The sequence below is a fragment of the Falco cherrug genome, chromosome 7 (assembly GCF_023634085.1).
Source record: "Falco cherrug isolate bFalChe1 chromosome 7, bFalChe1.pri, whole genome shotgun sequence".
Lineage (NCBI taxonomy): Eukaryota > Metazoa > Chordata > Aves > Falconiformes > Falconidae > Falco > Falco cherrug.
Window position 1 is genome coordinate 11,857,419 of NC_073703.1, and position 27,880 is coordinate 11,885,298.

General features: G+C 45.8%; 1 protein-coding gene across 1 annotated transcript in view; it reads left to right on the forward strand.

Moving 5' to 3' along the window:
* Positions 1-571: 571 nt before the first annotated feature.
* Positions 572-27,880, forward strand: part of ACAN (aggrecan) — a 50,690-nt gene continuing 23,381 nt past the window's right edge. Inside the window, exons 1-6 of the mRNA XM_027801600.2 lie at positions 572-936; positions 23,044-23,120; positions 23,659-24,030; positions 25,341-25,515; positions 26,063-26,190; positions 26,758-27,051. Coding sequence (XP_027657401.2) covers positions 23,051-23,120; positions 23,659-24,030; positions 25,341-25,515; positions 26,063-26,190; positions 26,758-27,051 — 1,039 coding nt within the window. The 5' untranslated portion in view covers positions 572-936; positions 23,044-23,050. The remainder of the gene's footprint in view (positions 937-23,043; positions 23,121-23,658; positions 24,031-25,340; positions 25,516-26,062; positions 26,191-26,757; positions 27,052-27,880) is intronic.

The following is a 27,880-nucleotide window of genomic DNA, read 5'->3' on the forward strand; positions in this document are numbered from 1 at the left end:
AATACTGAACATCCCTACCCAGCTCCACTGCTATCACCTGCCTCTTCCTCTGCAGCAGCTAGTGGAGCCCTGTAAGAGAGTTTCCTAAACTTTCTTGTTTGCTCCTCTCTTTGGATTTCCTAGATTTGGTTGTTTCTACTCAGACTGCAGTGATGTTGACTGCATCGCAGACGCACATACTTTGCTCAGGTTCCTTAATTAGCTTCATCTTATTTTAGTTTGCATAAACCATGTTCTCTTTTCATTACACAAACTATTTCTTCTCTCTCAACCACTTGTGGTGCTCCAGCCAGTTTGCTTCCAAACCAGAGGGCTAAATTTAATCCCCCCCTCCCCATTCAGCTTTCTCCATTTACAGTATTTTATTTTTTTTGGTAATGCTTTTTTTCCCCCCTTTCTTTTCTTTTCTGGGTTGGGTGGTTGGTTTTTTTTTTGCTTCTTTCCAAGAGGCTGGGCTTCCTTTTCTGTCCATAAGCCCTCCTATTTCCCCCTGCCCCCTGGATGCCTGCCTACCTTTACTCTAAAATCCAGAGGAGGATCCAATACACTTAGTTTGCCAGCTCTTCAAGAGGTATCTAAGGAGGCTGACAGGAGTTTGATGGTCTCTCTTGCAGCCAGTGGCAGCTAATGTGGTCTGAAACCCTCTCTTTCTTTTTTGCCATTCACACACAGTACTTACTCTTCAAGCCTGCTGCTGCTGCCACTGCCTGAAAGGACCTGAAATACCACACAGGGAATTTTGATTTCTTCTGGGGAACCAGGGAAGGAAAAAAAAAAAAGGAAAGGCAGGAAAACTCATCTGGAGATTGTGAAGAAGACATACAGTAATAGCAAGAAGTGGCAAGCTCTTTCCTTCTTGAACACCGAAAAACACCTCATTTGTCTGCCAGGTGTATGGGACTTAGCTTCTGGAAGCACTGCACTGAACTGTTAAAGGTAACATACTGCACTTTCCTCCCTCCTCTCTCTTTGGTATCTTTTCCTTAACTTTTCTACTTCTTTCCTCAGTGCTCTAAAGATGCAGGCTCTCAGTCAGTGGATTGGTTGTTTCCCTGGTGAGCAACCAGCAGAGAAATGTGAGAAAAGTTGTAAACTGAGCCCAAGCTTCTCCACAGTTTCCCTTCTGCCAGCAGCACTGCTGTGAGAGGGGAGCCTGTGCCCCGAGTGCCTCTCAGGGCGACGGTCCCCAGCGACAACCCACCCGTTATGGGGAGAGAACCTATATCCAGAGGCAACAACTATGTGTCAACTTTATCAGTTGGCTGGGGAAGGGAGGGAAAGCAAACCTCTGGCTTAAGAGATCCTATAGTCAAAACCACGAAGCGGGAGAGCAGAGACAGGGTTACCCCCATTCTCCCTCCCCAAAAGACCCTCTGACCCATCGGTGTTTCTTTGTGATGGATTTCAGCTACTGATCAAGCACTGGAGATGTGTCTGATCCTGCTTCTGAGCACTGGGGAAGGAGGCTGCTGTCGTGCTGATTTGTTGCAAGCGTCCCAAACGGCTGCAGTGTCTCTCACGATTATTGCTTTGATTGGTGTCATTGCTTTGCTACAGGGAAGGCAAAGGGCGATCTCTGAGCTAGAGGGGCGTTAAGCTCTGTAGGGGCTGACAAGTTCAGAAAGAGAGTGAAGAGAGCCTGGATGCCGGAGGGTTTGACAGCACGCTCCCTTTGCGTGAAGATGGCAGGGACTGGTGGTTGGCAGCGTCTCCTGCATTATTTCCATTTAGCTGCTTCGGGCGTTACTCAGTACCTGCCCTCTTTCCGAATCCGTTCACAGATGAAGCATATTTTTAGCAATAGTTTTCAGAGAGCTGAGCTCTTCTCCAGAAATGGGCAGAGCAAAAAATAAGATTTTATTTTTCAGAATCTATCAGAAATTTCTTCTTTTCGTTCATTTGCTACTTTTTAAGGCTCTTGATTTAAACCTTGTGCTAAGTAATCCTCTGCAGAAAGCATAAATTTTAACCTTTCCCTTTTGAGTCGTTTAGCCAAAAAACTTCAGTTTGAAAAGCTTTCCTAGCTTTCTAAAATAAGTTTGCCAGATGTGGAAAGGGGATAACATCCCACAACGAAATAGTTGGGAGAGAGGAATCTCTTAGCATTCCTCACTACTTTGGGTTTTGTCTATAAGCTCCCGATAAATGACGTTGGCTGGGCAGAGGGGCCGGTGGTTTGGGGACTGAGTTTGGTGGGTTTTCTGATCTTGCAAAGGAGGGCAATTCCATGTGCTTTTGGAAGCTATTTGTTTCTTTGCTTTGGTTGTTTGACGTTATATTTTCCTTCTGGCTTCAAGAGACTGTATCTGCCTGACAGGTCAAAGGGGAGATGCTGCCCCTTTCTGAGATGTTTTGAGTTGCTGTCGGAGTGAAGAAAGGGGAGGCATCGCCTCCCACCATCGCTGGATGGGGCAGAGGGTGTGGGCTGGAGATGTACCTGTGCTGGCTGAGCGCTCTCAGCAGCCTGAACGGTCTTTGGGGGAAGACTCCATCTGTTCCACTTGAGCTGCTGTTTAATGTTTCCTATAATCACCTCCGTGTACAGTAGCAGGGTTTGACAGCATCACAAGGACTGGAGGATGGATGGGTGAAGAGAGCTGATGAGATAGGAAATTGAGGGAGTGAAAGAGATGGAGGGAAAAACTTGCTAAGGAAAAGGGGTTATTAATAAAGTTCAGTGGACTTAGCACTGTCAGAGCAAACAGCAGCTCATCACAGTAAAATACTATCTAATTAGTGAGGAACATTAAGGGTTTTAGAGAAGAAGAGGATGGATGGTATCACTTCAAAGACAGAAATGAATGAATGAATGTGTAAATGAAAAGAGAGACCAGCTTGTTATTCAGTGCTCTGGTATCACCCAGGGATGTGCATAATGGTCAGAAACCCTGAGGACTCTAAAATCCACTTCATTATCGATCTCTTCTTTCCTCTTCCCTCTCTGAGGCAGATCCTCTGCAAACTCTGTAAGTTGCATGGATCCAGTGACTTTGTTGCCTTTCCATGCTGGCTTACACTGGGCAGAAACGCTGGCTGGTTGGGGGGCCAACTGATCCCATTGTAAAAATCAACGGGACCTTTCTTAGCTGCCTGAGACATCTTTTCCACCACCACCCTCCTCCGCCCCCTTGCTTCCCCCTTTCCCCCACCAGTGGTGGGACAACTGCTCTACCACAAGACAACCTTCCCCAAACTGCTGTCTTCCTCCTCCTCCTTTATGCCCCCCTCCCCGAACCCACTGCAGCCTCCACGTGTGAAACAAGCTGGGCTGTGTGTGCCGCTCTCAGGCAGCTTCCCAGCAGCAGCAACAAAAGCAGTGTTCATAGCGGGGCTGGACCACATACGGAGCCAGCGCGCGACGGCTGCTGAGCAGCCCAGAGCAGCCGGGGCTGTTTAAAGAGTGAGAGAGAGAGAGAGACGGCAAAGAGAGGGAGCTGTTATATATTTAAAAAAAAATACTTGAGCCCAGTGCAACAACGGAAACCTTACAGTTTACTTTTAAAAACTCAGTGCTTCCTTGTGAGAGGGCCGAACAGCTCAGCCTGTGTGTGCGGGGCAGGTCTGCGGGCTCTGCCTGTGTGCACAAGGGTGGGTGTGTGAGCGCTGCCTCCCCTCCCCTCCCTCTCAATGGACTCACAGTATAAATCTAAAGAAGCTTTTTGTTGGCCTGATGAATAGGCAGGGGGTTTTGTCGTGCTGCCCGCGCAGCCTTTTTTGAGACGCTTCACACGAGATTTTTTTCCTCCATGAGCTTTGCGTTGGGCTTTCCCTTTTTAAGAAAAATTTCCATTTCTCCCTTGCATGATATTCCCCCTCCTCAGTGATTGCTCTGTACATTCCAGAGAGCAGAAAGGTGGGGGGAAGGATGAGAAATACCAGAATCGTTCAGCTTGGGTACCCCAAGAGCCTCTGTGTGCTTTAGCTGTTGAAATGCCCTGAGGTGTTAAGTAGCAGCCCTGTGGACCACCATGCTCCAATTTCCTTCCCCTGCTTTACAAGCCCAGCCGCTGTGCAGTCGGCTTTAGTGATCTAATGCTCCCAATAGCTTCAGCCCATTGACAGAGGCAGCTGGAGCTGTGTCACTGCCCCGACAACCAAGTAAGGATAAGGGAGATGATGGGACTTGAGCACGCTGGCCATGCAGCCAAGTCCAGAAGCCACTAGGTCCCTGTTCCTGCTGTGTAAGCTGCATGGAAGCAACCTGGGAGCCGGCTTTGCCTGCGGGTTTCCATGGCTCTGCCTTTCCCTGATGCTGGCTGAGGATGTAACCTCACTGGGCTTGGGAGCCACGGGAAAGAACAGAGCTGAGGCCACAGAAAGGACTCTGCTGAGAGAAGGGAGCAAGAGATGAAAGCAGGGAAACAGAAGACCTCTGACAAGTGTAATCATCCGGGTTTCACCTTTGTAGTTACTCTTTATGTCAACCAAGGCATGGCAATGCACGGCTTTTCTGCAAACCCCAGTGTGAGCCAGAGACAGTGGATCAGCTGAAGTAGGGGAAACTTTGGGAGAGACCCAAAATTAACTCAGATGAAGAGTCCTACCTCACGGCTCCGTTCCCCCAGGTTGTCACTGTGTCCTGAGAATGTGGAGGCTTATGATGGAAAGGAGCAGTGATTGCTGTGAAGAACCTGGGTGACGGGTTGTCCCAGGAAAGACAGGTCTGTGCTATTTGACCTGGCAGCAGTACTTGCTGCGACAGCTAGTGAGGTACTGCGTGAACCTTGAACACGGAGACAGTCCTGGTTTCCACCATGTTACCAGGGAACTACCTGGGAGCCAAGGACCTTCTGACACACATTGGTGCTGCACAAGGGTGGAAAGAGCTGAACCCAGCCTTCCCCCATGCCCAGCAACGGGTAGGGCAGGTCCCAGAGGAAAGGCACTCGCTTCAACAGAGGCCACATCAGGCAACGCAAGAAAAAGGGCATTTGCAAGAGCGACCATGTTGTATTGTAGGGACAAAGTGATCAGAAAAGGAAATATCTTCTGGCAGGAGAGTGCTCACGGGTTAGGCCTGACAGGAGTAAAACTGTCTATTAAGCCATGCCAAATAAACCTAGCTTACATTAGTGGGAGAATACGGAATGTAAATACTTATGCTTCAAGGCATAAGGTAACCACTAAATGTCTAGTGTTAAAAAGAAACTTCCTCCTCAGCAACTTATTCCCTATTTTTTGATGATGGGAACTTTTCTCTGAAGCTGGTGATATAGGTCTTGTCCAAGACAGGATACTGGCCTGAACACACCATTGGTTTCATCTGGTCTGGCAATTTCCATGTGCCTTTGGCTTCTCCAATGCCCTTGGTTAGCACTGGGCAGAGAACTGGGACACTTTATTAGCAGTACTGTAGAAAACCACTGAAGGACAGAAGGAATCTTCTGTGATGGCTGCAGGAGTTACAGATTTGACTTAATAGGCGAGAAATTTAAATAGGAGTAATTTGGCAGGGAAAAAAAAAATCCATAGGGGAAACTAGTAAGAAATAACCAAGGAACATCTCCTGACTGAGGTTAGATCAAAGACTGGAGGAAAAAGGTGTGTAAAGAAGATGCAGAGGCCAGCAGCTGATAAACAGCTGAAAATGATGGTGCTGATCCCTTCCAGCTGGAGTTCCCATCCATCATTCACACCTCCGTAGGGAGAGCAGCCGCTCTCCTGGTGATTGAATAACCTATAATCCACAGCAAAACCCGCTGCTCCTGCTGGGATCCTGCACAGGGTCAGGGATAAACACCCCGCCACAACCTTGGAAATCCCCGGGCACCACAGGCTTTGCACAGGGCAGGGCAGATTCAGTAGTTTTGCTGGCACAAATCTATTGACTTCATAAGGTTACTCCAGCTTAGCAGTCCTGTGGTACAGCAGCCGTAGATCTAAGTGTAATTAACATTACATCATCTCTACCACAGTTTCAAGGTTGAAATAATCACGTAGTTCACATATTGGAAATTACAGGATGGCTTTCATATAAATGATTAACTGTCACTATTACTTACCCCAGAAAAATAGTTTCTATGGTGTTTGGTGTATAAATAATACCCTGTACCTCTATAGCACTTGGCTTCAAAGTAATACTTCAGTGCTATACCATAACGAATACCCTCCCATTCTGTAATAACCGGTCTGCAAATGATGTCTTTTCCTCTGTTGTAAATTATACCATGCAGCTACTGCCACTGCTGCTGTAGCATTCAGTCTGGTTAGTAAATAATACTCTTTCCCTACCATTGTATCTGGGGTTTAAATAATACCCTGTCCTTATACAGTAGTTGGCATGTAAGTGTCACCCTAATCCTGCTTGGTACTTTGGAGTGCACAGAACATCCTGCTGCTGAGGAACAAATTGCAGCCTTCCTCTCTATAGTATTTGCCCTCTAAATATTACCCTGCTGTTTTGTCTACCACTTATTGTATAAATGATACCCTGCTGCCTTGTAGTAATTGATATGTAAGTAATACCATCAGACTGCAGGGTACTTAGTCTGCTAATACTGCCTACTACACCGACATTAGATGACACAGCAGGGGATGCTGGGCTCCCAGCTCAGCCTTTCATCACTGTTACTCGGGCCTTCTCTCAAAGACCAGGGTGGTCAGCAACCACAGAGCTGGATCTATCCTGCAACCATCACTGCATGTCAGCAGGGAAAGGGGGTCACCCCTTTGCTTAGCCAGCTAGCCCATGGGATCTTGACCCTTTCTGGTGTCCTTCAAGATCACGAGCTGCTTTGCCAAAGGAAGGGAAAAATCCTTGTCTTTTCATGATTCCTAGGTTCCCTGCAGTTTGCCTCTTAAAAAACCCACCTTGATGCTAGCTAATAGCAGAGATTACCTTCCAGTCTCAATTGCATGGTTTCCTGTCATAGGACAGCATGAAATGATTCAGCACCACCAATAATGCTGAGTCATGTTTAGCAGAGGATGGAAAGGTCTTCACTGCTCTTATTGTTGGGCTCTGAATCTGTCCAGCTTTTTCAAATGCTGCAGACAAACCCCAGCATGTGCTTGAGACTACAGCTCCGTGCAGTGCTGTACCCATTTCATCTGCACAATTACTCCCATATCAGTATGGCGATGGGCATGTGTACCTTCCTTCACACCTTTCTGAAGCATGTGAATGCTGTTTTGGGCCATTCTTTTGCTGTATCCAGGCATGCATGTGGGTTACAGGCATGAAGATCTGAGAGTCAACCAAGATCTTAATTTCAGTTCATCTTCAATGCTGTGCTTCCAGCTCTTACTAACATACTCAAAGTAACTCTTAATTACCTAGCCCAGGTACCATTGCAACTCTGACCAAGACGACACTGAGTTCAGGGCGGACTACAAAACCTTCCTGAGAAGCAAGATAAGTTCTCAGGTGAGCTGGCCTCTGCTGGACATCACACTGCCATGGCATGGTGCTTAGCTGGGTGGCAGCCAGCTCAGTCTGCCTACAGTGACATCCTTCTGGAAGAAATTAGGGCAAGTGCCCGTCAGTCTTCATCTGCCTTATTTGTTAGGGAAGTAATGCATTTTACCCTAGCGACCCTGTTTCAAAGAGCTAATAAACTTTTGTCCTTCCTTCTGCTAGCCCCACCAGATGTTCTCCTTTAGGGAAGGTAAGGTTTGTAAGCAGAGGTGGTATCTTTAAGAGCAGCAGAGAACACCGGAAAGCAGAGATGCTTTGGCTAACACAAGCCCCTTTTCCACTTCTCAATCCATACAGGCTACCTTGCTTCAGATGTTGTTTTGGCTGGTTTCATACAATTGCCACCAGCCTCCTACTTTGAATAAGCACATCCAACTGACATAAACCCACATACTTTATGAATATTATGCTCAGCCTTTTCTGACCTGGTGCTAAGGTCCTCTGCTCTCCCTCTATCCTCTGTGGCAGCTCATCTGTTCACATGTTGTTGAAATGAGAGTTTTGACAGCTTCAAGATCATGGTCTAGCATCAAAGGCAAGAAAGTTGGGTTTGCTCATGCTTAAAATGGAAACACCTTTCCCATACTGCAGTCTCAGAGTAGTGCTGAAGCTTTATTCCTGCCTCCATTATGTGCATTGGTGAAAGCGAAGACACTCAAATACTCTGGTTGGCACCTTCTCTTCAATCCTGGCACAGTTTATTTCCAATTTCTTCTATTCTCCAACTGGATTGCTCTCTGTTCTGCAACAGCAACTGCAAATACAGCTGACTTTTTCTGCAGATCTCTGTAGATTTCCGTACATTATCCATCAGAGACGTCTCTCTCATCTGTGCTGTGGTGTAATTAAACAATAATATTTCAAAACTGATTTGATATCAGGGTCATTAGACACTCAGATAGCTGATTGGATTTATCTCCCTTATAAAATTATGTCCTTTTCCAGAAGTTGCTTTAGGGACTCAAGGCCACGTTTTGCAGAAGCAGCAGAGTGCCCAAAGACACGAAGAAGCACTTCTGCAAATTCCGTTAGGTGCCTCGCTCATCCATTTGCATCTTTAAGTTCTGAAATACCATGGACAATTTGGCAAGCTATCAGAGTTCTACTCTGATTTTCATCAGAGTTTTACAGATTTTGACATTCCTAAAAATCTCACAGTACCGTGCAAGAATGCACGTATTTTTTGCTGTAATATCAAAACTTGTATTCAATATCTTTTAAAGCTCAGTTTAGAAGCCATCTGCTAATTTTCTTACCAACCAGTGGGCCTTAATTCTCTTGCTCTCCAGAATACTTGCTTATACTTTTCATTCTCTTGCAACATCCTTACGGTAGGAAAAAGATTGCATTGAGTCTTTCAGAGAGCAAGCACAGAGTGCACAGCCGAAGGGGAGAGGATGTCTGATGTGGCTTTTGAGCATCCTCAGTACTGCACGGGAGGCTCGAGAGGCTCCCAGACATTAGCTGGACACGCCTGGGGTCTGCATGGACCAGTCTTTGATGACCAGAATGAATATCAGCTGTAGCCACTCACCTTCCCAGTATACTTCCATTAAAAACTACTAACTTAAAGTATGACTCCTTCAACCACATTTGCAGGAATGCTCATCCTCGAATGTTAGAGAAAATTTTTGTTTTGAACACTTAGCTGTCGACTAGTTTTCCTGAACGTCGTTCCCTTTGTGTGGTTTATTTATATGATGTGGATCAACGTGCATTAATGCTGTGCTGGCTTTTCAGTTGCAGCTATGGAGTTACCACGATCTGCAGACTGCTCTGTGACAGTACCCAAATGTTATATATGATTAGATCCAGTTCTCATACTGGGTGTAAAAGCTAAACAGGATTTTCCTTGCTATATCGTCTTATGGAATTAATTCTTCTTCTGTCTGAAAGCAGAGTGCTCTGTACAAATTTGTGGGTATTTAGGCTTCCTTTGCACAGCTCTCCCTGCTGTCTGTTCGGGACTTGCATGCAGTTACTTGTCTAAACTAGGTTTTAATACCAGAACTCGAGCTTAATGTTCCTAACCCCAGTGGTAAATGGCATCTTTTCTATTGATTCCAGTGGTAACTGGATCCGGCCACCAGATAATTTACCTGCCCATCTTATTGGAAGAATTAAAAGATAGTTTGGTTAAAATAGATCATAATTATTACTTGCCTTTGAATTGGTCTTTTATGTCAATAGCATAAAACAAATTCTACTTTTACAAGGTTTCTCTTGCTAGTGTTGTGTGTATGAGTTAAAATACCAGTGTAGTGTGCTCCAGAATCCATTTTAAAGCCCACATCTCCTCTGTCAATGCCAGAGCGTATTTGCAGGTTTGAAACACTTTGCTAGGCAGTTTATTTTGCCTACAAGGGGATCTGTATTGATGCCTTTCTGTTCCCCAAAAATGTGGGTGCTGTTGGTTTTAAACTGTTCCACATACCTCTGGAAAAACATTTTCTCTTGCCCTTACAGAACACTTCACCAAATGCTGGACAACGTTTTGGCACTTTCCCTCAACCACATCTCATACATAGGAATTTTTTTGCTTCTCAGAAAACTTTGTATTCCCATCTAATTGCTGCTTTGGTTTCCTCCATACCTCGCTTTCCGTTTTTGAAGGTATGACATATGGACTTTGCTTAGCAAACTGGAGATTTGGGCTTAGCAGCAGTGGCTCTCCAAACGTTTGTGGCTTATATTAAGGTTAAATTTCTTTCCCTTTACAGGCTATACCTCACAGAATCATTTTATATTTTATGTAAGAGCCTTGCTTTTATTCAGGATTGCCGTGGTGTCTCCAGATTGGCATTTTTGCTCTCTAGGCTTAGTCACCAGCATACTTTCTAGACTGCAAGATCTTGAAGGCAGAGACTGTTGTCTGCCTGTGCTGGGGTAATTCAGTGGCGCCCTGAGATCTGAGCTGTAACAGAAGGATTATTGATATGCATTCATTGACCCTAGCCTGAAACTAATTTTGGGGAGGCTAATTGTCTTCATCTTGCTCTCTCTTTCAATTTCACATCATCACAGTTGCTTCCTAAGTAATACCACACCTAAGCCCATTTATAAATTCATGTATATGTAAACATAAAGCTATATATATACACAACATACATTCAGGTCAAAAAGTTTGGCTGTTTTTCAAGCGCAGTGATTCTGTTCTTCAGGCAAGGTTCACCATGTGTTTGAAGAGAATAGACCTTTTGGTGTGGGCAGAGTTTTGTGAATCCATTGAGGTCTCCTTTAGAAAAAAGCAGAGGGCTGTGACTGAGTTTTAAATTGAACAATGGGTCTCATATAATTAAAAATGTATCCTTTCACATTTGTTCCTTGTTTCAGAAGGTGTTTGTGTGAAAGGTTTTCTTAGGGAAGTTTTGGACTGACCCAAAATGGAAATCTCAGCCAGGGAACTGAAACCCTTCTGCCAATTATTCCCTCTCCTATGCTGGGGGTCCCGTTAACTTTTCTGCTGGTGGATGACCACATCACCCAGAAACTGACATCCACCTTCATGGAGGGGCTAGAAGAGGACAATTTTCTTGGACATCTTCTCCATCACCTTGCTCCTTTGCTTCCAGTTCCCTGCCAGTCTCATAAAGTAGGACTTAAAGCTTTTGAGGTCTCTGATGGATGGGTTTTCTCTGTGGCAAACCCAAACCAAGCTTGTTTAGCCGTGAACTATTTTGTCATTATCTTCTTTCTTGTCATTTTTTGTTTTCGGTGTACAATTTGGCTTGGTTCAAAAGCAGCACTATAGTAGAAAAAAAACAAGAGGAAGATTTATTTTCTGCCTAGAGTCCCCTTTTGTTTCTTCACAAGAAGAAAAGAACAGGCTGAACCAAAGGCAGGAATTACTGTTTGGATAAAGTGACTTGACAAGTGAATAGGAGCGGTGGAAAAGTGTCCATGCCCAAAGGGACTGCCCCTAGCAAGGAGAGCGCTACATCCTTCAGGGTTCCCAACATGGCGAAATCCCCTCGGAACGACTGGTGCAGGACAGGGCAGCTGACTGTTCTTTGAGGTACCTCCGTCCCTCAAAAGGAATAGAGCAACATTAAAATAAACAGGGAACCTATTGACTGAGCCAGTTAAGTTGAATTAAAGACACACTGTGTGTCTTGGTTAGGAGGGAAGAGGGCACTGCATGCCAGAATGTGAATGGTTTGAGCACACAAAAAAAGGAAGGAATTGTACAGGCATGCAGAACTACCAGGTGCCATGAGATGGGTACTGGTTGGAGCAGTGACTGGGAACGAATGTAAAGGAAAAACCTGACAGAAGAGATAGCCTGGTGAGATTTTAACAGGGCCTTAAAGCCTCCACACCCTTACAGGAAAGCCCTTGACCTGTACAGCCAGCCAATAGCCGTGGACACTGCCCCTGCTCAGCACCCACCTGCTGCGTGACTTGGACCCTGGAAGGGAGGCAAGGGGGGAGAGTGTTGTCCATGGTCCACATAAACTTCCACCACTGCTAAAACCGTTAAGAGGGGGACAAAATGGGCTGGGAGAGCTGGTTTGGGAGGAAATGAGAGGAGACAGCAAACTATTCTCCTGCTGTCACACATGAGGCAGTTTCAAGGGGTGCAGTGCCCAGCCATTGATTAAACTTTCCTAGAACCAGAGAGGGGAGTGAAAAGCTGCTTCTCTTTCTTAATCCTTCCTGTACCATTCAACCTCCTAGATTAGTACAAGTTGGCATGGCTGTTTTGTGCTCAGTATAGTTGTCAGAGGTTTGTTGGCAGAGGAAATTGAGAAGCAGGAGAGTCTTCCTAAACACAGCCAAGGCAGCAAAACCCTCATTACAGTCTGAATGTGCAGTCTGTGGTCTCTGTTTATACTGTGTGCCCCCTCCATAAACTGGAAGGCAAAGCCAGCCCAGTGCCTCCAGAACTGAGGTTCATCATAGCAGTCCCAGACAGCAGAAAACTTGATGAAAACCTACTCCAACATTATGGTAAAGACCCTTCTTCAGACACCAGGGTAAGTGAGATCCGTCAGCAGCAGTAGCAAAACCCACTCTTGCATTAAGGCTGGGGGTCCACATAGCTGCCAGAAAAAATATCTGAAGTCCTAGTGACTAGAGGCTTGAGAGGAAAAGCTCTTTTGCTCCTAGGAGGCTCTCTCTGCTTGCAGGCACAAGAAGTGCATGTGAACATTTGATACGCATGCGCCTTTCTAAGGAGTCACAAATAGTTTGAGCACCAGGAAACAGGAGAAAATAGTAATCCCTTGCTTCTCCACTGAAAATGCCAGTGATCTGCTCAGTAGGAAAAGATGGTTCCCCATCTTCTGGGGTTATGAAGAAAAAAAAAAGTGAGAGATTGGTAGATTTCAAATCTTGTAGATTTTTTTTTATGGCATGTAGTAACACTCACTTGAACTACTGGCATTACCTCCTGAACAGCACATAGCAGGATGTCCCCCACTTTTCCCGGCAGTAGCCAGAAAGCTCCAGGCCCTTTCCCATGGCGTTTGCCCTTTTGTCTTCCAGGTCATCTCAAAGGGAGGATCGAGTCGAGATCCACCTTCCTAACAAAACTAAACTGTGCGTGTCTTGAATTTATGAGACAGGAAATCTACTTGGGAGGAAAGCTAGGGCTGAAACAGCCTCATTTCAGTAAATCTAAGCACAGTGTTTACACAATGTCTGGAATTAATGCAGAGAAAACTTTCAGGTGCCAACTTTGGAAAGAGAAAATGGGGAGCAAAAAGAGGCAGATACTGAGACTGTGATGAAGCTGGAAGCTCTTCCTCCAGGTTGGATAGAAGCTTGCTTTTACTGCTGTTCAGCACCAGCAGTAGGCTATACTTGGTAATGCAAAGGCCAGATAGGATGTGATTACTCACCTATCTCTTTTGTGTCCAAGCTGTGACAGTATAAGGGTGTTTAGTATTACCGTCTGTGTGTATTCCCAGCATGGACCACCTCACCAAAGACCATCGTGCAGCATGATGCACTTAGCATATCAGTAGAAGGTATGCTTAGCAAGAGGCTGCTGCAGCCTTTGTGTCTTATTAAGAGATGTTTATTACATGAAGGGACAGTAGTGCAAGCTGAGGCTAGGCGCAATATTACACGTGACTGATACCAACCAGAAATGTGGTCACACTGCATGTCATTAGCGTGACCCAAGTGTGCGGTTGTTACTGAGGCCCTACAGCCAGGCACGTGGTCTTGTGGCTCCCACCTTGAATCTCCTAAGTGTGTTGTCCTTCCAAGCTAGCATGAGCTTTGTCTACCTGGAACACAGCAAGAAAGATCGTTACCATGGTGTAGCTGACAGGGACCAGCTTCATGATGTCTCTTCCAGTCCTGCCCAGTGCCTTGTTAGGTGAACTTCCACATCACCTTTCTTAGCAGCACATATGTCACATACAAGGCAATTTTGGGTAGCAGAGTATTAACAGATACCAGATGTAGGCATTAACTAGCAAAGTCAGTGAAGACTTAGGACTATGTGCCTATGGATTCTGTATTAAAACATGGTTTCAAAGGCGTTACGGATTTCTGGAAAACCAGGTTTCTGAAGGGCTGAACTGGGTCAGAGCAGAAGGGAAGCTAGGCAGAAGATATCCATGAATCTTCTGCCAGCATAAAAGCACTGCAGAGATTTGCTTCTCTGCAGTCACATTCACATCTTGTTCTGTAGCCAGAGGGGGACATTTTCTCAATTTTAAGGCTGCTTTTTCAAGGCTCTTTTTGCACAAATGAGGGTTCAGCCTACTCAAGTGAAAAGTCAAATTCTGCACAAGTGAAAATCCCCAGGGCAGCCTGTGCATCATTCTCACACTCCAGCAGAGTAATGGGCCAACCCCTACCTGGGGCAAGAAGCTGCTGCCAGTCAGCTGAGCGTCACCCATCCCACACTAGCTCTCTCGGCATCTGCAGAGGACCTACCTGCCTGTTTAGCTGATGTGTGCTTGGAGCAGGTAGTCATATGGTGATCTAGAGAAGCCTTGCCAAGCTAATGCAAGAAGGGTTTTCCAGGTCCCTCAGTCTTTTCTTTCTCCTGCTCTGTACTGGGCTTAGGTAGCTCAGATCCCAGGTGCACAGAAACAACAGCTTTTGTATTTCTCAGTGGGTTTTATAGTGAGCCAGGGCATTTAAATGGAAAGAGTTGTCACTGGAAGGGCTTGTTCTTGACTTCCTTGGATCATGGCCCAGGCTGCCATCTTCACACTTGTCATCCAGGGAGGATGTGGTTTCTCTTCTTTTGTGTTTTGGTGGGGTTTCTTCCTTCATCTAGGGAACCTTCACTCAAGGCTGACAGCAGCTCCAGAAAACAAGTGTAGATTGTTACTTTCTTTCCCTGGGATATAATTGTTTACCTGCTGCTTGCTACCAAAGAAGGGTGATGGGTGATTGTCATTCCCAGAGACAGCATATCTTGGAGGAAAGAGATTTCCAAGTTTCATTGCTTCTCTGTAAATTAAATTCTTCCTTCCTGTCCCAAGCAAAAGGATAAATCCCAATTACACCCAACTGTTTTGCATGAAAAATAGGCTATAAGGAGGCTTTATAAAGTGCATAATCACCCTCCCATCTCTAAAAATTAGATGTCTAATAGTGCTCCAGGCTCCCTTACTAGCTGACAGAGAAATGGCTGAGCCACTCTCAACCAAGACACCTATTTCACAAGGAGATGAATTGCTCTTTAGAAGTTTCTTTTTCTCCCCTTGGAGCAGAGAGGATTTTGAGTGCGAGCTTCAGCTAGTCTCAAAGGCTCATTGTTCCCTTGAATTTAGAAGCTCTAGGGGCCGTTTGAATGTGGCTCTTGCTTTCCATATTGAGCAGACACTCAGAGCCATGGCAGCTCAGGACTTGGTGCTGATCCCTCACCTTGCATGAAAGGCTGCAGCTGCCATCTGCTTGCCTTAATGGACATATTACAACTTCTTTGTCCTTGAAAGCTAGGAAAATTGCTGGGGTATGTGTTGCCCATGACAGACGTTCTGGTTTTCCTGCAAGGGAGCTAGTTTTGGGGTGGCCAATGGTATGTGTTTCTGCTGTCCTGGAACCTGTGTTTAGCTTGCTTCTGATGAAGGGCGGGGGGGGGGGGCGGGGTGGGGAGCACAGAGAGAAGAAAAAAAAGGGAGAAATGCTGCTGAAGTTCATGGAGGTGTAATGTAAACCCAGTGTAAGTCAGGGGAGAATGAAAGCCATTCTGTGGTAGATACCAGAAAAGGGATAAGAGCTTATAAAGCTTTTTGTGTTCAGTATGACATTTGTTCCAGACCATACAACTGAGCTTGGATCACTAACTGAACCTGGCATATAACTGTTTAGGTTTTGCTAAGATTTCCTGTGGCATCTTGCTTGTTGAAAGCATGTCCATACATCCTCAGGTATCTGGGCTTTTCCTGTCATGTATGTGCAATATAATTAGATAAACAGTCAAATTATAACAGACTGCAACTCTTTTACTGAAAGAAAAGTCATAAAGACACTGAAAATGGTACAGCATAGAAACAAAATTACAAGTCCAGTCAACTTTGGTTCTTTGTGGAGGAGGACAAAGAGGAGCTCTGGACCATAGGTTAGGGCTGAAGGGCACACTCATGCCATCACCAGGGTGTATTAGCAGAGCTCTGTCTGACCATGTTCATGCCTGCAGTAGCAAGGGGTGCTTGAGGACGGGAGCCAGCTGAGGCTTGAGGTGAAACCTGACATTATTCCTAGTCCTCAATAAATGTTCTCTGTTTTGTGCCTTGTGCACTACGAATGCCTCCGTGCTGTCAGTTTGTCATCTCCTGTAGTAATCCAGGCAGCCAATGCTGCAAGACTGTCAGCGTGTAGAGGACTACATGCCTCGATGACAAAATATCTGAGCAGTTACTGCCATGTGTCTTTCTGATAGGGGAAGAAAGGACTTTATTGTTCCAGAGATGGTTTCAGAAGCAGAGCAGGCAGGAGCAGCATCCAAGCTGCTCTGTACATAAAGACTGTACTCTCAGAATGGTTTGGAAACCAGACAGAATGGAATATTTCTTCTATTTTCTTTACAGCTGAAAAAACATGAAAAATCACAGGAGTGCATTTATTGCCATATTTCAGTTCCAAAGTTTGCCTTATTTAAAAAAAGAAGAAGAAGAAATAAAACTGGTTTTGCCCACCCCCTTCACTTTTCCCCCCCCCCTCTTCCTTCCCTCCCATTTCCTGGATCAGGCTGAGGTTTTTAACAGAAAAGCTCTCAGTCCTGCACAGAGGCTAGGAACATGCAGAGGGACAATAAAGTGTTTGTTCATAGAGATCACAGAGGAACGGTCTGTAGTTTTACACAGGAGAGGAGAAACCACCGTTTGACTCCAACACCTACAAGGGCATGGGACAGGCTGTTTAAACACACGTGAGAACCTTCCTAATGTCCCTGCTGGATGATGGTGTCTCCTCAGACCTCTTCAAACTTTTGGTGCCCATGTTGGTACTGAAAATAATAGTGCTGAAATAAGGCTGGATGGAGGTGACCATGTGTCCTAGAGAAACTAAGGTCTGTTCCCTGATGGGGAATAAACTGGAGGTGGAAAACTAGTTGAAGAGAGAGACTCCAAGACTAAATGAGTAGTGCTGGTTTTGACTCTTGTTCAGGAGCCTCTTTATATCCACAGTTTTAAAGGAAATATTGTCTTTGGAAATACCTTTATGGCCAGGCATATCTTCTAGGTAATGAGTGGCATTTTATTAGCTGCCAGAAAAAATATGTAAGTGAATTAAAGGTCTTCCAAAACTGAGAAACAAGGATGCTTAAAATGACCCATCCACCCCCATCCAAAAAAAAAAAAAAATAAAAAAAAAGACAACAGCAGGATTAAGGGTGATGAAAATAAATTTAATTGCAGCAAGGGTGATTAACATGGTCTGGAACAAGTAAAGGCCACAGGAGAAACTGCAGATGGGACTCAATTAAAATAGACTAGAACAGAAAATGCTTTCCAGCAAGCAAACATGTTAGACTGGGCTGCAAATGGGCCATCTGGCTATTTTCCACTGTACAGTCTTACTGTGTAGGCACTTTGTTGGACTTTCACTGTGGTGACTTTTCCTTTTCTTGCTCCCTCCAGATTCTTCAGTCGTTTGAAAGCCTGGGGACAGGGTTGGAAGAGCAAGGGATTAAACCTGTCTGTATATATGTACACACTTCCCTCCACACACACTTAGATTCTCAAATAAACATATTTATATGCAGCCAATTTAGGACAGTCTGCACACAACCTGATACAGAAGCACAGCCTTAGGTATGAAATAAAGCGGCAATAAACTGCAGTGAAAAGGACAGTTGTTCTCTGGGGTGGAGAGCTCCTGAGCCTACCAGCATTTCCCAACTCTGCCTTTTTTGGAAAGGCAAGAGCTTTCCCTGAATTCTTCCTGGCCCAGACTGAATTGGAGAGGGTGTCTCGGTCACTGGTTAGAGAAGGTAGGATGGCTGAGATTTTTGTGGCAGTTTGGTTGGATTCTTGTTCCTCCAGCCTGCTCGGTACCCTGCACAGCGACAGTTATTCTGATGCAGAGGCATAGCCGTGTCCTTGTGTAACTTGTCCTACCTTCTCCTCTCTTCTGGCCACAAAAGCCGCCTACCCCAGCTGTTCTCCCAGCAAGCACAAATGGAGTTTTGCAAGAAAGCAGTCTGCAGGGCTGGAAGGTTTAGGACCTTGCAGAAAGCACAGCGTGATGACTGCTGCTTGTGTGTAGGTCTCTGTGCTGCAAGAACTAGTCCGTCCCTCCCAGTGCTCTCCACTAGAACTTGGACAGTCCTCTCTGAGTGGTCATCCTACAAACAGATCCACCAAAGTGTCTGCAGAGCTTCTTCCCTTCAAGATGACTTTTTCTGCTAGAAGATAAGGACCCTGCAACTGAATTGGTGTTTGTCAGCAGTGATCTGGTAGCTACGATGTGTTCAGTAGCTCGTCTTTTTCTAGTAGCCAGGCTGCCTCAATGATTTTTCAAAAAGGTAGTCAAATGAAGTTATCTCCAGAGGCCTGTGTTATGATATATATGGTAGGGGCATTGCCTGTATCCCCAACATGTTGCTCAGGTCCACCTCTCTCCTTAGCCATCTAGCTACATTGGGGGCCAATCAATAAGATGCTGACCAGGGGACATTCCTGCCACTGCTTAGTCTGCTCCAGGCTTTACTCTGCTTTTACTCAGTCGTGTAGCTCAGGCACTTCCTTATCGATGAAAACTTTTCCTCTATGCCAGATCCCATCTCAGCAAACACACACTGCTTTCTCACACGTGCTGAACTGTACCTTCATGCTCCATGGGCACAGCTCATTCAATCTGAGCCCAGGCCTCTGCAGAGACAACATCCACACTTGAGCTAATCACCCTTCTCTGCTCTGACAGTCAGTGGAGAGGAAGCATCAGTTTTGAGGAGTGTGCTATACAATCTGGTTTAGATGTTGCTTTAGAATGAGAGGAGCAACCTCCCCAGATCCCTTGGCTAGACAGACCAGGTTTCCATCACCTATGTCTACATCTCCTCAGACAGACCTCCGTCTTTATTTACTTCCAGAATGGCTCCTTCAAGCAGCTGTTTGCTGATTACCATGTGCTTGGACATCCCACTAGAAACAACACAGAGCAGACATATTGCAGCATGGAATCACTGCTGTAACAACAGGACATTAATCAAAGGCATTCCCAGCACAGTGAATCCCAACCAGACCTGTGCTCAGACTCAGGGCTGGATCTCTTTGGCACGCTGAAGGGGAATGAAATATGGAGATCAACATTGCAAACAGCACCCTGAGGAGTAGATTGGGTTTCTTACTGGCAGGGAAGCAACTCTTTCACAGAATACACCCAAAACATTGTTACTGTGATTTGTTTAACTACTACTCACAAGGAAAACCCATTGCCTCTGGGTTTCTGTAAGGTGAGGGTGGGGTTTTTCTCCATAACTAAACCAAACTGCAAAGAAACTGCTGGTCCCAGCTATTATCATATGAGGCTCTTTTCCTTTGTGAAAGATCAACATAAAGCTTGAATAAGACTAGGAGTACATGAGCTTGTCTTAGCTTTTAGGACAAAGTGCATTTCCTCTTTTTGGGGCATTTTGTTCTGTGATGTCTAACTGATGGACAGATGAACCTGCTCTCTTCCTACCCATTGCCAATGTAACACAGAAATAACAACTGTATGTGACTCAGAACAATACCGGTTTGCTGTAGGCACAGACCCTAAAAGTCTTTTCAGCCAGCCAGCTCCCGTTATATTTAAGCACCTCTGTTTCCATGCTCTAGGATGTTTCTGTTCCTTAGTAGGTAATCCGGGTCTAAAGCTGCCTGCCTCTCCTGGCTGAGCTTATCTCCTGACACTCAGGGCTGTTCAGCTTACTTGGATCCTGGCAAAATGCAGAGGCAGCTGAAATTTACCTGTTCTAAGGAGCCTGGAGAAGTAAGAGATTTTATTTAGTGCTCAAGTGAGTATCTTGGCTAAAAACTTAGTTACTAATAGCTAGAAAAGTGTTCTCTACCTGAATCCCCTCCAAGTGCCTTCTGCCCAGGAGGGTCCACCCCTGCTCCCAGGACTCACCTGATCTTTGCTTTCCTATTTCTCCTTTTATTCAGAGGGTGAGAATGGAGGGTATCCACCGGAATGGCAGCTTTGAGATGGTGCAAGTAGAAATAATCTGAGCTCACCCCACAACCTCATTTCACAGAGACAGTTCTCACTTGATGTCAGGCTGGTCCCTAGTGAAAGCAGTGACCTACTTTAGAAGGGCTCTGGATGCACAGACTCAGAGTTATTTGTTCTTGTAGGAAGCTTTCCTCTAACTAAACAAGAATATGCTTCAAAAAGTGGACTTCGGTTTCCCCCCAAAGCTTAAAGATACACCAAAACACAGAAGCTGTGTCTGCTTCAAGTTTTCTGCAGTGCCTCATGTGTTACAGACTGGTCTGTAATCTGGAGATGTTCCCCAAAAGGTTAAGCCCTTTTCCTTCTCCCCTGAATCCCTCTCTCCCTACCTGACACGGCCATGGGATGCCTCGCCTGTGCGGGCTTCAGGCATGGCTGGCTGAGACTGAGCAGGGAAGGGGGTTAATTTTACAGGATGCCTTTTTGCCTTAGATCCTACAAGACACGTAAAAAATGTGTGCGATATCCATAAACATGATTCTTTGTACTGCCTAGAGCCAGGCAAGATGAATAATACAAGACCAGAGATCGAAACATTGATACATTCGTATTCATGAATTTTAATGTCAGAAGGGACCATCCTGTTTGTTTTAGTGTCAGATAATGGCAGTAGCTCTCCTGAGTGACTGCTTTCTAGGACACAACATCCCACTGTCAGGCATGCTCTGCATCCCTTCTATAATTTTATATTTGATTCTATTGAAATACAGACTATTTGGAAACACATTGGATCTAATACTGACCCCTGCAGATGCCCATTAGAAATATCTCCTTCAACGTCAGTGTCCGTCAATGGCTCCTTTTAGAGACCTGCCAGCTAAGCTTCTGCTAAGCCATTTCAATGTATGTACTACTGGCATTACAGATCTTCGTATCATGGAACCCTGTGAAAGTCAGACCTTATCAAATTCTAATTACATTATGTTACAACCATGCAGGCACCTTTATCAGACAAACTTAGAATCGTGCCAGCTAATAAAATCAAGTTTGGAAGCACCTGTTTCATATACAAGTGCCTCAACTAAGATTATTACACCTATTCTTCAGTGATTAATGAACTGAAGTCTGTATCAGATTTTCCATTATTTTGCCTGGAATTTATGTCAATCAAACTAGCATGTATCTATGAGGCTTATCGCTGTATATCTTGGCTGACTATTGGCACAGCACTTCGGTATTTGGGACCTGCCCCAGTGCTCCAGCACAGATTATAAATGAACATCAGTGGGCCAGCAATTTACTCAGCCAGCTTTTTAAGGACTCTTGTGTATGGCTGTTTAGCCAAGCTGATTTCAGACTGTTTATCCATAGCAGATGGTGTTTCCAATTCTCCTTGCTTACTGATGAGCAGAAGGCACTTCATTGCCCCCCACCACCCATCCTATGGGCACATCCCCGTGCCATCATCCAGGTACTGACTGCCAAACACTTTGACATCTTCTGCAGCATGGCAGATGACTTGGTACTGGCCATCAGCAGAGGGAAATGGCGAAGTCAACTGTCATGCTGCAGAGAGGTTCATAATACATTGCTTGTGCAGATATCATTCCTAACCAGAGAGACACTCAAACATATGTGCAACTCCACGGTTTCTCCCTGAGCTTGGCACTTACCTGAAATTTTTTTCCCACACCCAGAAGAAATTGAGACATGTCCATTTGATCTTGTTCAGCCATACAGCTGCAAACACGAGCCTTCATGCTTCTCTGCTGATGTGTTCCAGCCCTACTCTGTCCTATTTTCCACCAGTATGGTTGTCTCTGTTAACTAAAGATTTCACAAAGATAAGTTTTTCTGATGTGTCAGGTTGAAATTAATGGAGGTCCACTTTTTCATAAGTGAAAGGCTAATGCTGGACTGTAGAGGATAAGGTTTATTTTTGGCCTTTTCTTGTGCCAGTGAGGGTATTTAATGAACTTTCCTGCAAGGTCAATAGGTATATGCTCAGAATGTTCCGTTAACATTAACATAACTCCATTAACAGGAGTTAAACAGACAATATTTGGGCAGGTGACCTCAAAGGAAACACCAGTGATTCAGTAGGTGTGGTCCTTCCTTCTGAGTCAGTCCTGAAATGTGGTGCCAAATGATGCTGTGTTGCCAGAGAACATGGGTTTTATTTGAAATATTAAAACCAACTTGAATATATGTGGCTATTTGATATCCCATGGTATTATACTGGATGATAATCCAGACAGGATTAATTTGGTTGGCTTCCCTATATTGCTTCTGCCATTCAGTGTCAGTATGATGCTCTTTTCCTTTCCTAAAGCTTTCGGAAGTAGCAGGTTGCTCTGACTAATTGAGGGACCCCAGGAAGATATTTTTAGGGTGGAGTTTAGATGCCCAGAATTGTATCCTGTGGATTTCTTGTATCAGTTCAGGATCCATTTACAGTTAAGGTTATGTATGCTGGCAATGCAAGTCTATTGGACCAAAGCGTTGTAACCTCTGGGTTTTTCACCATGTAGAGGGCAGGTTTCCCTTCAGAGCATTTTGTGGTATACAAAATGCATCCAACCATCTGGCCTGAGAGCCAGTGCTGGCTTGGATGGGGGATGCTGGTGAGGGGCAGCTCCTGCTCCGAGACAAAGGCTTAGTGGACGTGATGGTCCCTCTTCAGTAAATACATAGTAAGCGTGAAGATCTTTTGTAAAATTGTCTTTCTGCTCCACAGGTAAGATTGAATCACAAGAGAGAGAATGGGACAGCAATATAATAAGTGATCAATAGTAACATTTCTGTCTGATGTACATAGCAGAGCATTTTGTTTATTTGTCTTATGGACAATTCAGGAAATGATTCCTGAAGCAAGAGGCACTTTGAGACAGCATCCTTCCCCAAGGACTGGCTTTCACCACCAGCCACATGTAGGAGGCTTAAGGGGTGGCTGAAAGCATTGCACTGCCTCACAGCAGCATCCACAGCTTTCGGCTCCCTATGAACATACACCTGTCATAAATCGTTTCTCCCTGTGTTGTTTCTTGCAGGTAAACTATGACCACTTTACTATTAGTGTTTGTGTGTTTGCGAGTCATCACTGCAGCCACCGCTGTGGAGCTCTCAGGTACGTGCCCTAGGGTGTGGGAAAGTGGGACTGAGCAATGTGCTGCACTCTGGTCCCATCTCCCGATATGTGCAGCTGCCAGAAATAAGTGTACATAAGATCTGCTCTGTGTATGCACAGGGCTCCTCTATTTGGATGGATGCTATGCCATAACCTCTCACTGTTCTTGGGGAGCCAGGGAGATAGCTCTAGGCAAAAGCAGATTTATGAGGAAACTAAGGGAATTTCAGCATTCCCCATTTTAAACCCGATCAGGTGTGATCCTACAGCATGGGCAGCAGCTACACGGCAGTAGACCCCTTCATTCCCACACCCAGCCCTAGTCCAAACCCAAAAGCAACCACGGCACAAAGGTCATGGTTGTAACTTCCCTTTCGGCCAGTCATTTTCAGCAGACTAGACCAAAAAGCGTATGTATGTCCGGATATGCAGGTACAAGTTTGCAAAGCAGATATAGGCATTGGAGCATACGGAAGCACTGGATATTTTGGATTAAATGTGTTGTTGACGTGACCATTGCTTTGTTTGGGAACTGCAGACAGAAGTGATGGCCTGGAAGTCAAGATACCTGAGCAGTCTCCCCTGCTTGTTGTCCTGGGAAGCTCCCTGAACATCCCCTGTTACTTCAACATCCCAGAGGAACAGGACACCAGTGCTCTGCTGACCCCACGGATCAAATGGAGCAAGCTCTCAAACGGCACCGAAGTTGTCTTGCTAGTGGCCACCGGTGGGAAAATCCGGCTCAACACCGAATACAGGGAGGCGATCTCTTTGCCCAATTACCCTGCCATCCCCACTGATGCCACTTTGGAAATCAAGGCGCTGAGATCCAACCACACTGGGATTTATCGCTGTGAAGTGATGTACGGGATTGAGGACAGACAAGACTCAATAGAGGTCCTAGTGAAAGGTGAGATCCTGCCCTTGCTCTTTCCTCTCAAGATTTGCTGCCTGCCCTGGGCAGAAGGGAAAAAGAAATATATGGGCAGAGAAGGTACTGCTGTCCCTGCAGGCATAAACCCTTTCAGCCAGGTCACAGAGAAGGCAATGGGCAGGCAAGCAGAAGCCATCAGCCAAGCATTTATTTTAGCAGGCTAGGACCAGACTAAACAAACCAGTAAAATGACTCATGGCAGAATATACAGCAATAAAACGACTCTTCTGGCAGAGGTGACTTACAGAGACAGCAAGACGACATCCTTGGCAGGAGGTGGTACTGGATATGCTGGGCTATTGCTCAGAGGGATGAAGCTGGAACAGGGCTGTTACAAGACCTTTTATTTCTCCCAAACATTTTAGGAGATGGGATGCCCTCAGCTGGAGAATTGGTCTGTTCTGGAAAAACTTTCCCTGTTGTCTTGCAAAGCCCATCCTAGTAATAGGTGGATAAAATAACAAGTTTCCTACAACCTTTATCTTTATCCTGGTTTCTGCATTCAGTGTAGGACAGGGAGACAGCTTCCACTACAACAGTTAACCACCATGTCTCTGCTGCTCACGTGCGCTGGAATACATATCTGACAGTGGAGGCTGGGAGCCCTCTCATTGCCTCCTGCTGAATTTCCCACTTGACATAAAGCCTGCTCATGCCAGACCAGAGTGTACCAATAGCCATCCTTTATAAAGATCCCCTTCAACAAAAAAATACAACTTAGATTTGCAGCAGATCTGGAGGTGTTAAGTATATTTGCATCTTGTTAAGGTTTCCTGGGTGTTTGTACAGTGATTGACACTCTGCACCCTTGGTCCTGAGCAGGACCTGGCGAGGTGGCAGCTTTCAAACCTTCACAGCAGCACAGTCCTTGTTCTGCCCCACTGGCTGGTTTCTGAACCATGCATTCAAAATGCTGCGCAAAGCTGTATCAGGGAAGTACTGAGTTCTTCTGATGGTGATATAGCTCTGTGTTCTGGGTGATGGGTTTCCTTCCACTGTTCACACTGCTGTTCAGGTACTGGCCTTTAATGCCCCGTGACTTTGTTACAGCACCATGGGAGAGCAGTTGCTCTCCTAGGTCACCAGTGTGTCCCAAAAGGTCCTGCGAAAGGAGCCCACCAAGTCATGCTTGGCTTGAGATGCTCAAACACAGACAATCAGCATAAATAGTTCATTGTTTCTGGTCGACATGTAGTATCTGTTCTTTGAATCCATCACTTCTTTGGAAGGCAAGGGACTAGTTGCTCTGTAGTAGACGTGTGAGTGACAGCCATTGTGTTTTCCAGGCATCGTATTCCACTACAGAGCAATCTCCACAAGGTACACCTTGAACTTCGAGAAAGCAAAGCAGGCCTGTATCCAGAACAGTGCTGTCATTGCTACTCCGGAGCAGCTGCAAGCTGCCTATGAGGATGGGTACGAGCAGTGTGATGCTGGCTGGCTGGCTGATCAGACTGTCAGGTAATGAACGGTGGAGGGGAAAGGAAAGCCACAGCAGGGTCATTAGGGAAAGGCTTCTGTAATGAAGCCACTGACCAAAAACGATTGAGAAACAGTTGTGAAATAGCAGCTGTTGTAATTGCTGGCGTGCAGAGGGAGGTGGTGGATTGCAAGCCATTTTCTGCCAGGGGGAATCTATAGCAGGAAAGCAGAGTGACCACTGCCTTCCTCAGCTGGTAGTGACAGCTGAGTAGACAATGGTTTAATCCTGATCCTTCGTCCTCTTTAAACAAAACATGCTATGCCAAAATGCACAAGTGTGTCTCAACTGTACCAAGCTGTGTATCCCTCGCAAGGGCAACTTGGCCTGATGTCTTTGGCTGGTGCTCCCAGGGACGTGCTGTGCTCAGGACCATCAGAGGGAGGGCAGGACAGCAGATCACCTTTCCCCATAACCCAGGAAAAGGCATAAATCATCACACTGCACAGTGCTCCACAGCCCCCTTCCAGCCTCACTGCGGCTGCCGGGGTCCTGGCCCCCTCTCTTTACGCTTCCTTTCTCCCCCAGGTACCCCATCCACTGGCCCCGGGAGCGCTGCTATGGCGACAAGGATGAATTTCCAGGAGTGAGGACCTACGGTGTCCGTGAGCCAGATGAAACTTACGATGTTTACTGCTATGCAGAGCAAATGCAAGGTGATTTGGGGCTTTTATTGTTACTAGACAAAGAAACAGCCAAAGCTCTGATCATGCCTAGACTGAACAATGGTAAATACAAAGGCAAAGGGACTAGAGGCAAGACAGGTTGAAGATGGAAAAGCACATACCCCAGCAAAGCTAGATGTTCTCTACAGTCTCTTTGTCAGACCTTGGACAATTTTAATGTCAAATGACTAATGCAGTACAGAGGGTGGAGTCCGTCTAACCTCCACAAAAGTCCGTGCCATCCTGCAAGTCGCTGGTCACCCATTAGAGGGTGTGACATTCAGAGGTGTCCATCACCCGTGCTTATGAGAAGGATCCATTGAAATATCCAGCACATTAGAACTGAAATTGTCTTTTATCTTCCTCTTGCCCTGTGACTCCAGTAAGACTCCCTGTCTCTCGTCTGTATAGGTGGTCACCAACATGGGGATGCAGTTCAGCTGTAATGTGCAAGACTTTTCATCTTATCCAGACTTTCAGGAGCGGGAAGGGGAGAGAAAGGGAATGGGGGTTGAATTCTACAGCTAATTCCTGTGCTAACGGATGGTGTGCTTGCAGGTGAAGTCTTCTATGCCACCGCCCCCGAGAAGTTCACCTTCCAAGAAGCTTTTGACAAATGCCGCAGCTTGGGAGCTCGTTTGGCTACCACGGGAGAGCTGTACCTGGCCTGGAAGGACGGCATGGACATGTGCAGCGCGGGCTGGCTGGCTGATCGCAGCGTCCGCTACCCCATTTCCAGAGCACGGCCCAACTGCGGAGGAAACCTGGTGGGCGTGCGGACAGTGTACCTGTACGTCAACCAGACGGGGTACCCTCACCCCGACTCTCGCTACGATGCCATCTGCTATAGTGGTGAGTGTGTCAGGGCTGCGGGACTAAGCAATGTGTCTCTACACATCAGCAAGCAGGAGCTCCCTGGCCAGAGCTGACCTCTTGCTTATTTATTTATTTTTATTTTTCAAATGGTCGGGGAAAGCGGGTTTGGCAAAGGACTTAGTCCCCTGCTCATGTTCAGGTAGGAAGCAGATCCAGAAAGTGCACAGATGCCTGACCTGTATGGGGGGGCTCTGCGGAGGTGGATGTGACACAGCCCTCTTCTCTCCAGTCCTCCCACACTTTCCAGCTTTGGCAGCTCTCCTGGAGACATGGAGCAGAGCTCAGGTGCTTCATGTACAAGACTTTGAATGCTAGAGATGGAAAAGAAGGAAAAAGAGAACAGGCCTGACCCTGAAAATGTGTATAGTGATATAATGTGCTGTGGTACAGACACATGCCTGAGTTTCCATGCTGGGATAAATCAGAGGCCGCAACAGTCTCTGACAGACAGAAATGGAGCAAAATCACACCTAGGAAGTTGAAAGCAGTCCAGCTACTCCCCTTTTCTTCTAACTGCACATTTTTCTCTGCAGCAAGAAGAGGGCAAAGCACAGTGGTATATGGTCTATTCAGGGCAACCAGAGGCTAACATTCAAATAGGATTGCCATCTTTTTTAAAAAATAGTATTTTAAAGTATGTTTCGAAACCCCTTTGATACAGACCTATCATGCCCAGATGCATGCATGATCAGTGTGTCAGGAGCCTCTGTAAAACCTCCCAGACACCTTGGAGGTATCCAGCTACGTGGCCAAACTAAAGATTGGTCCACCAAGCCACAGACTTCTGGTTATCTCAGGGTATGCA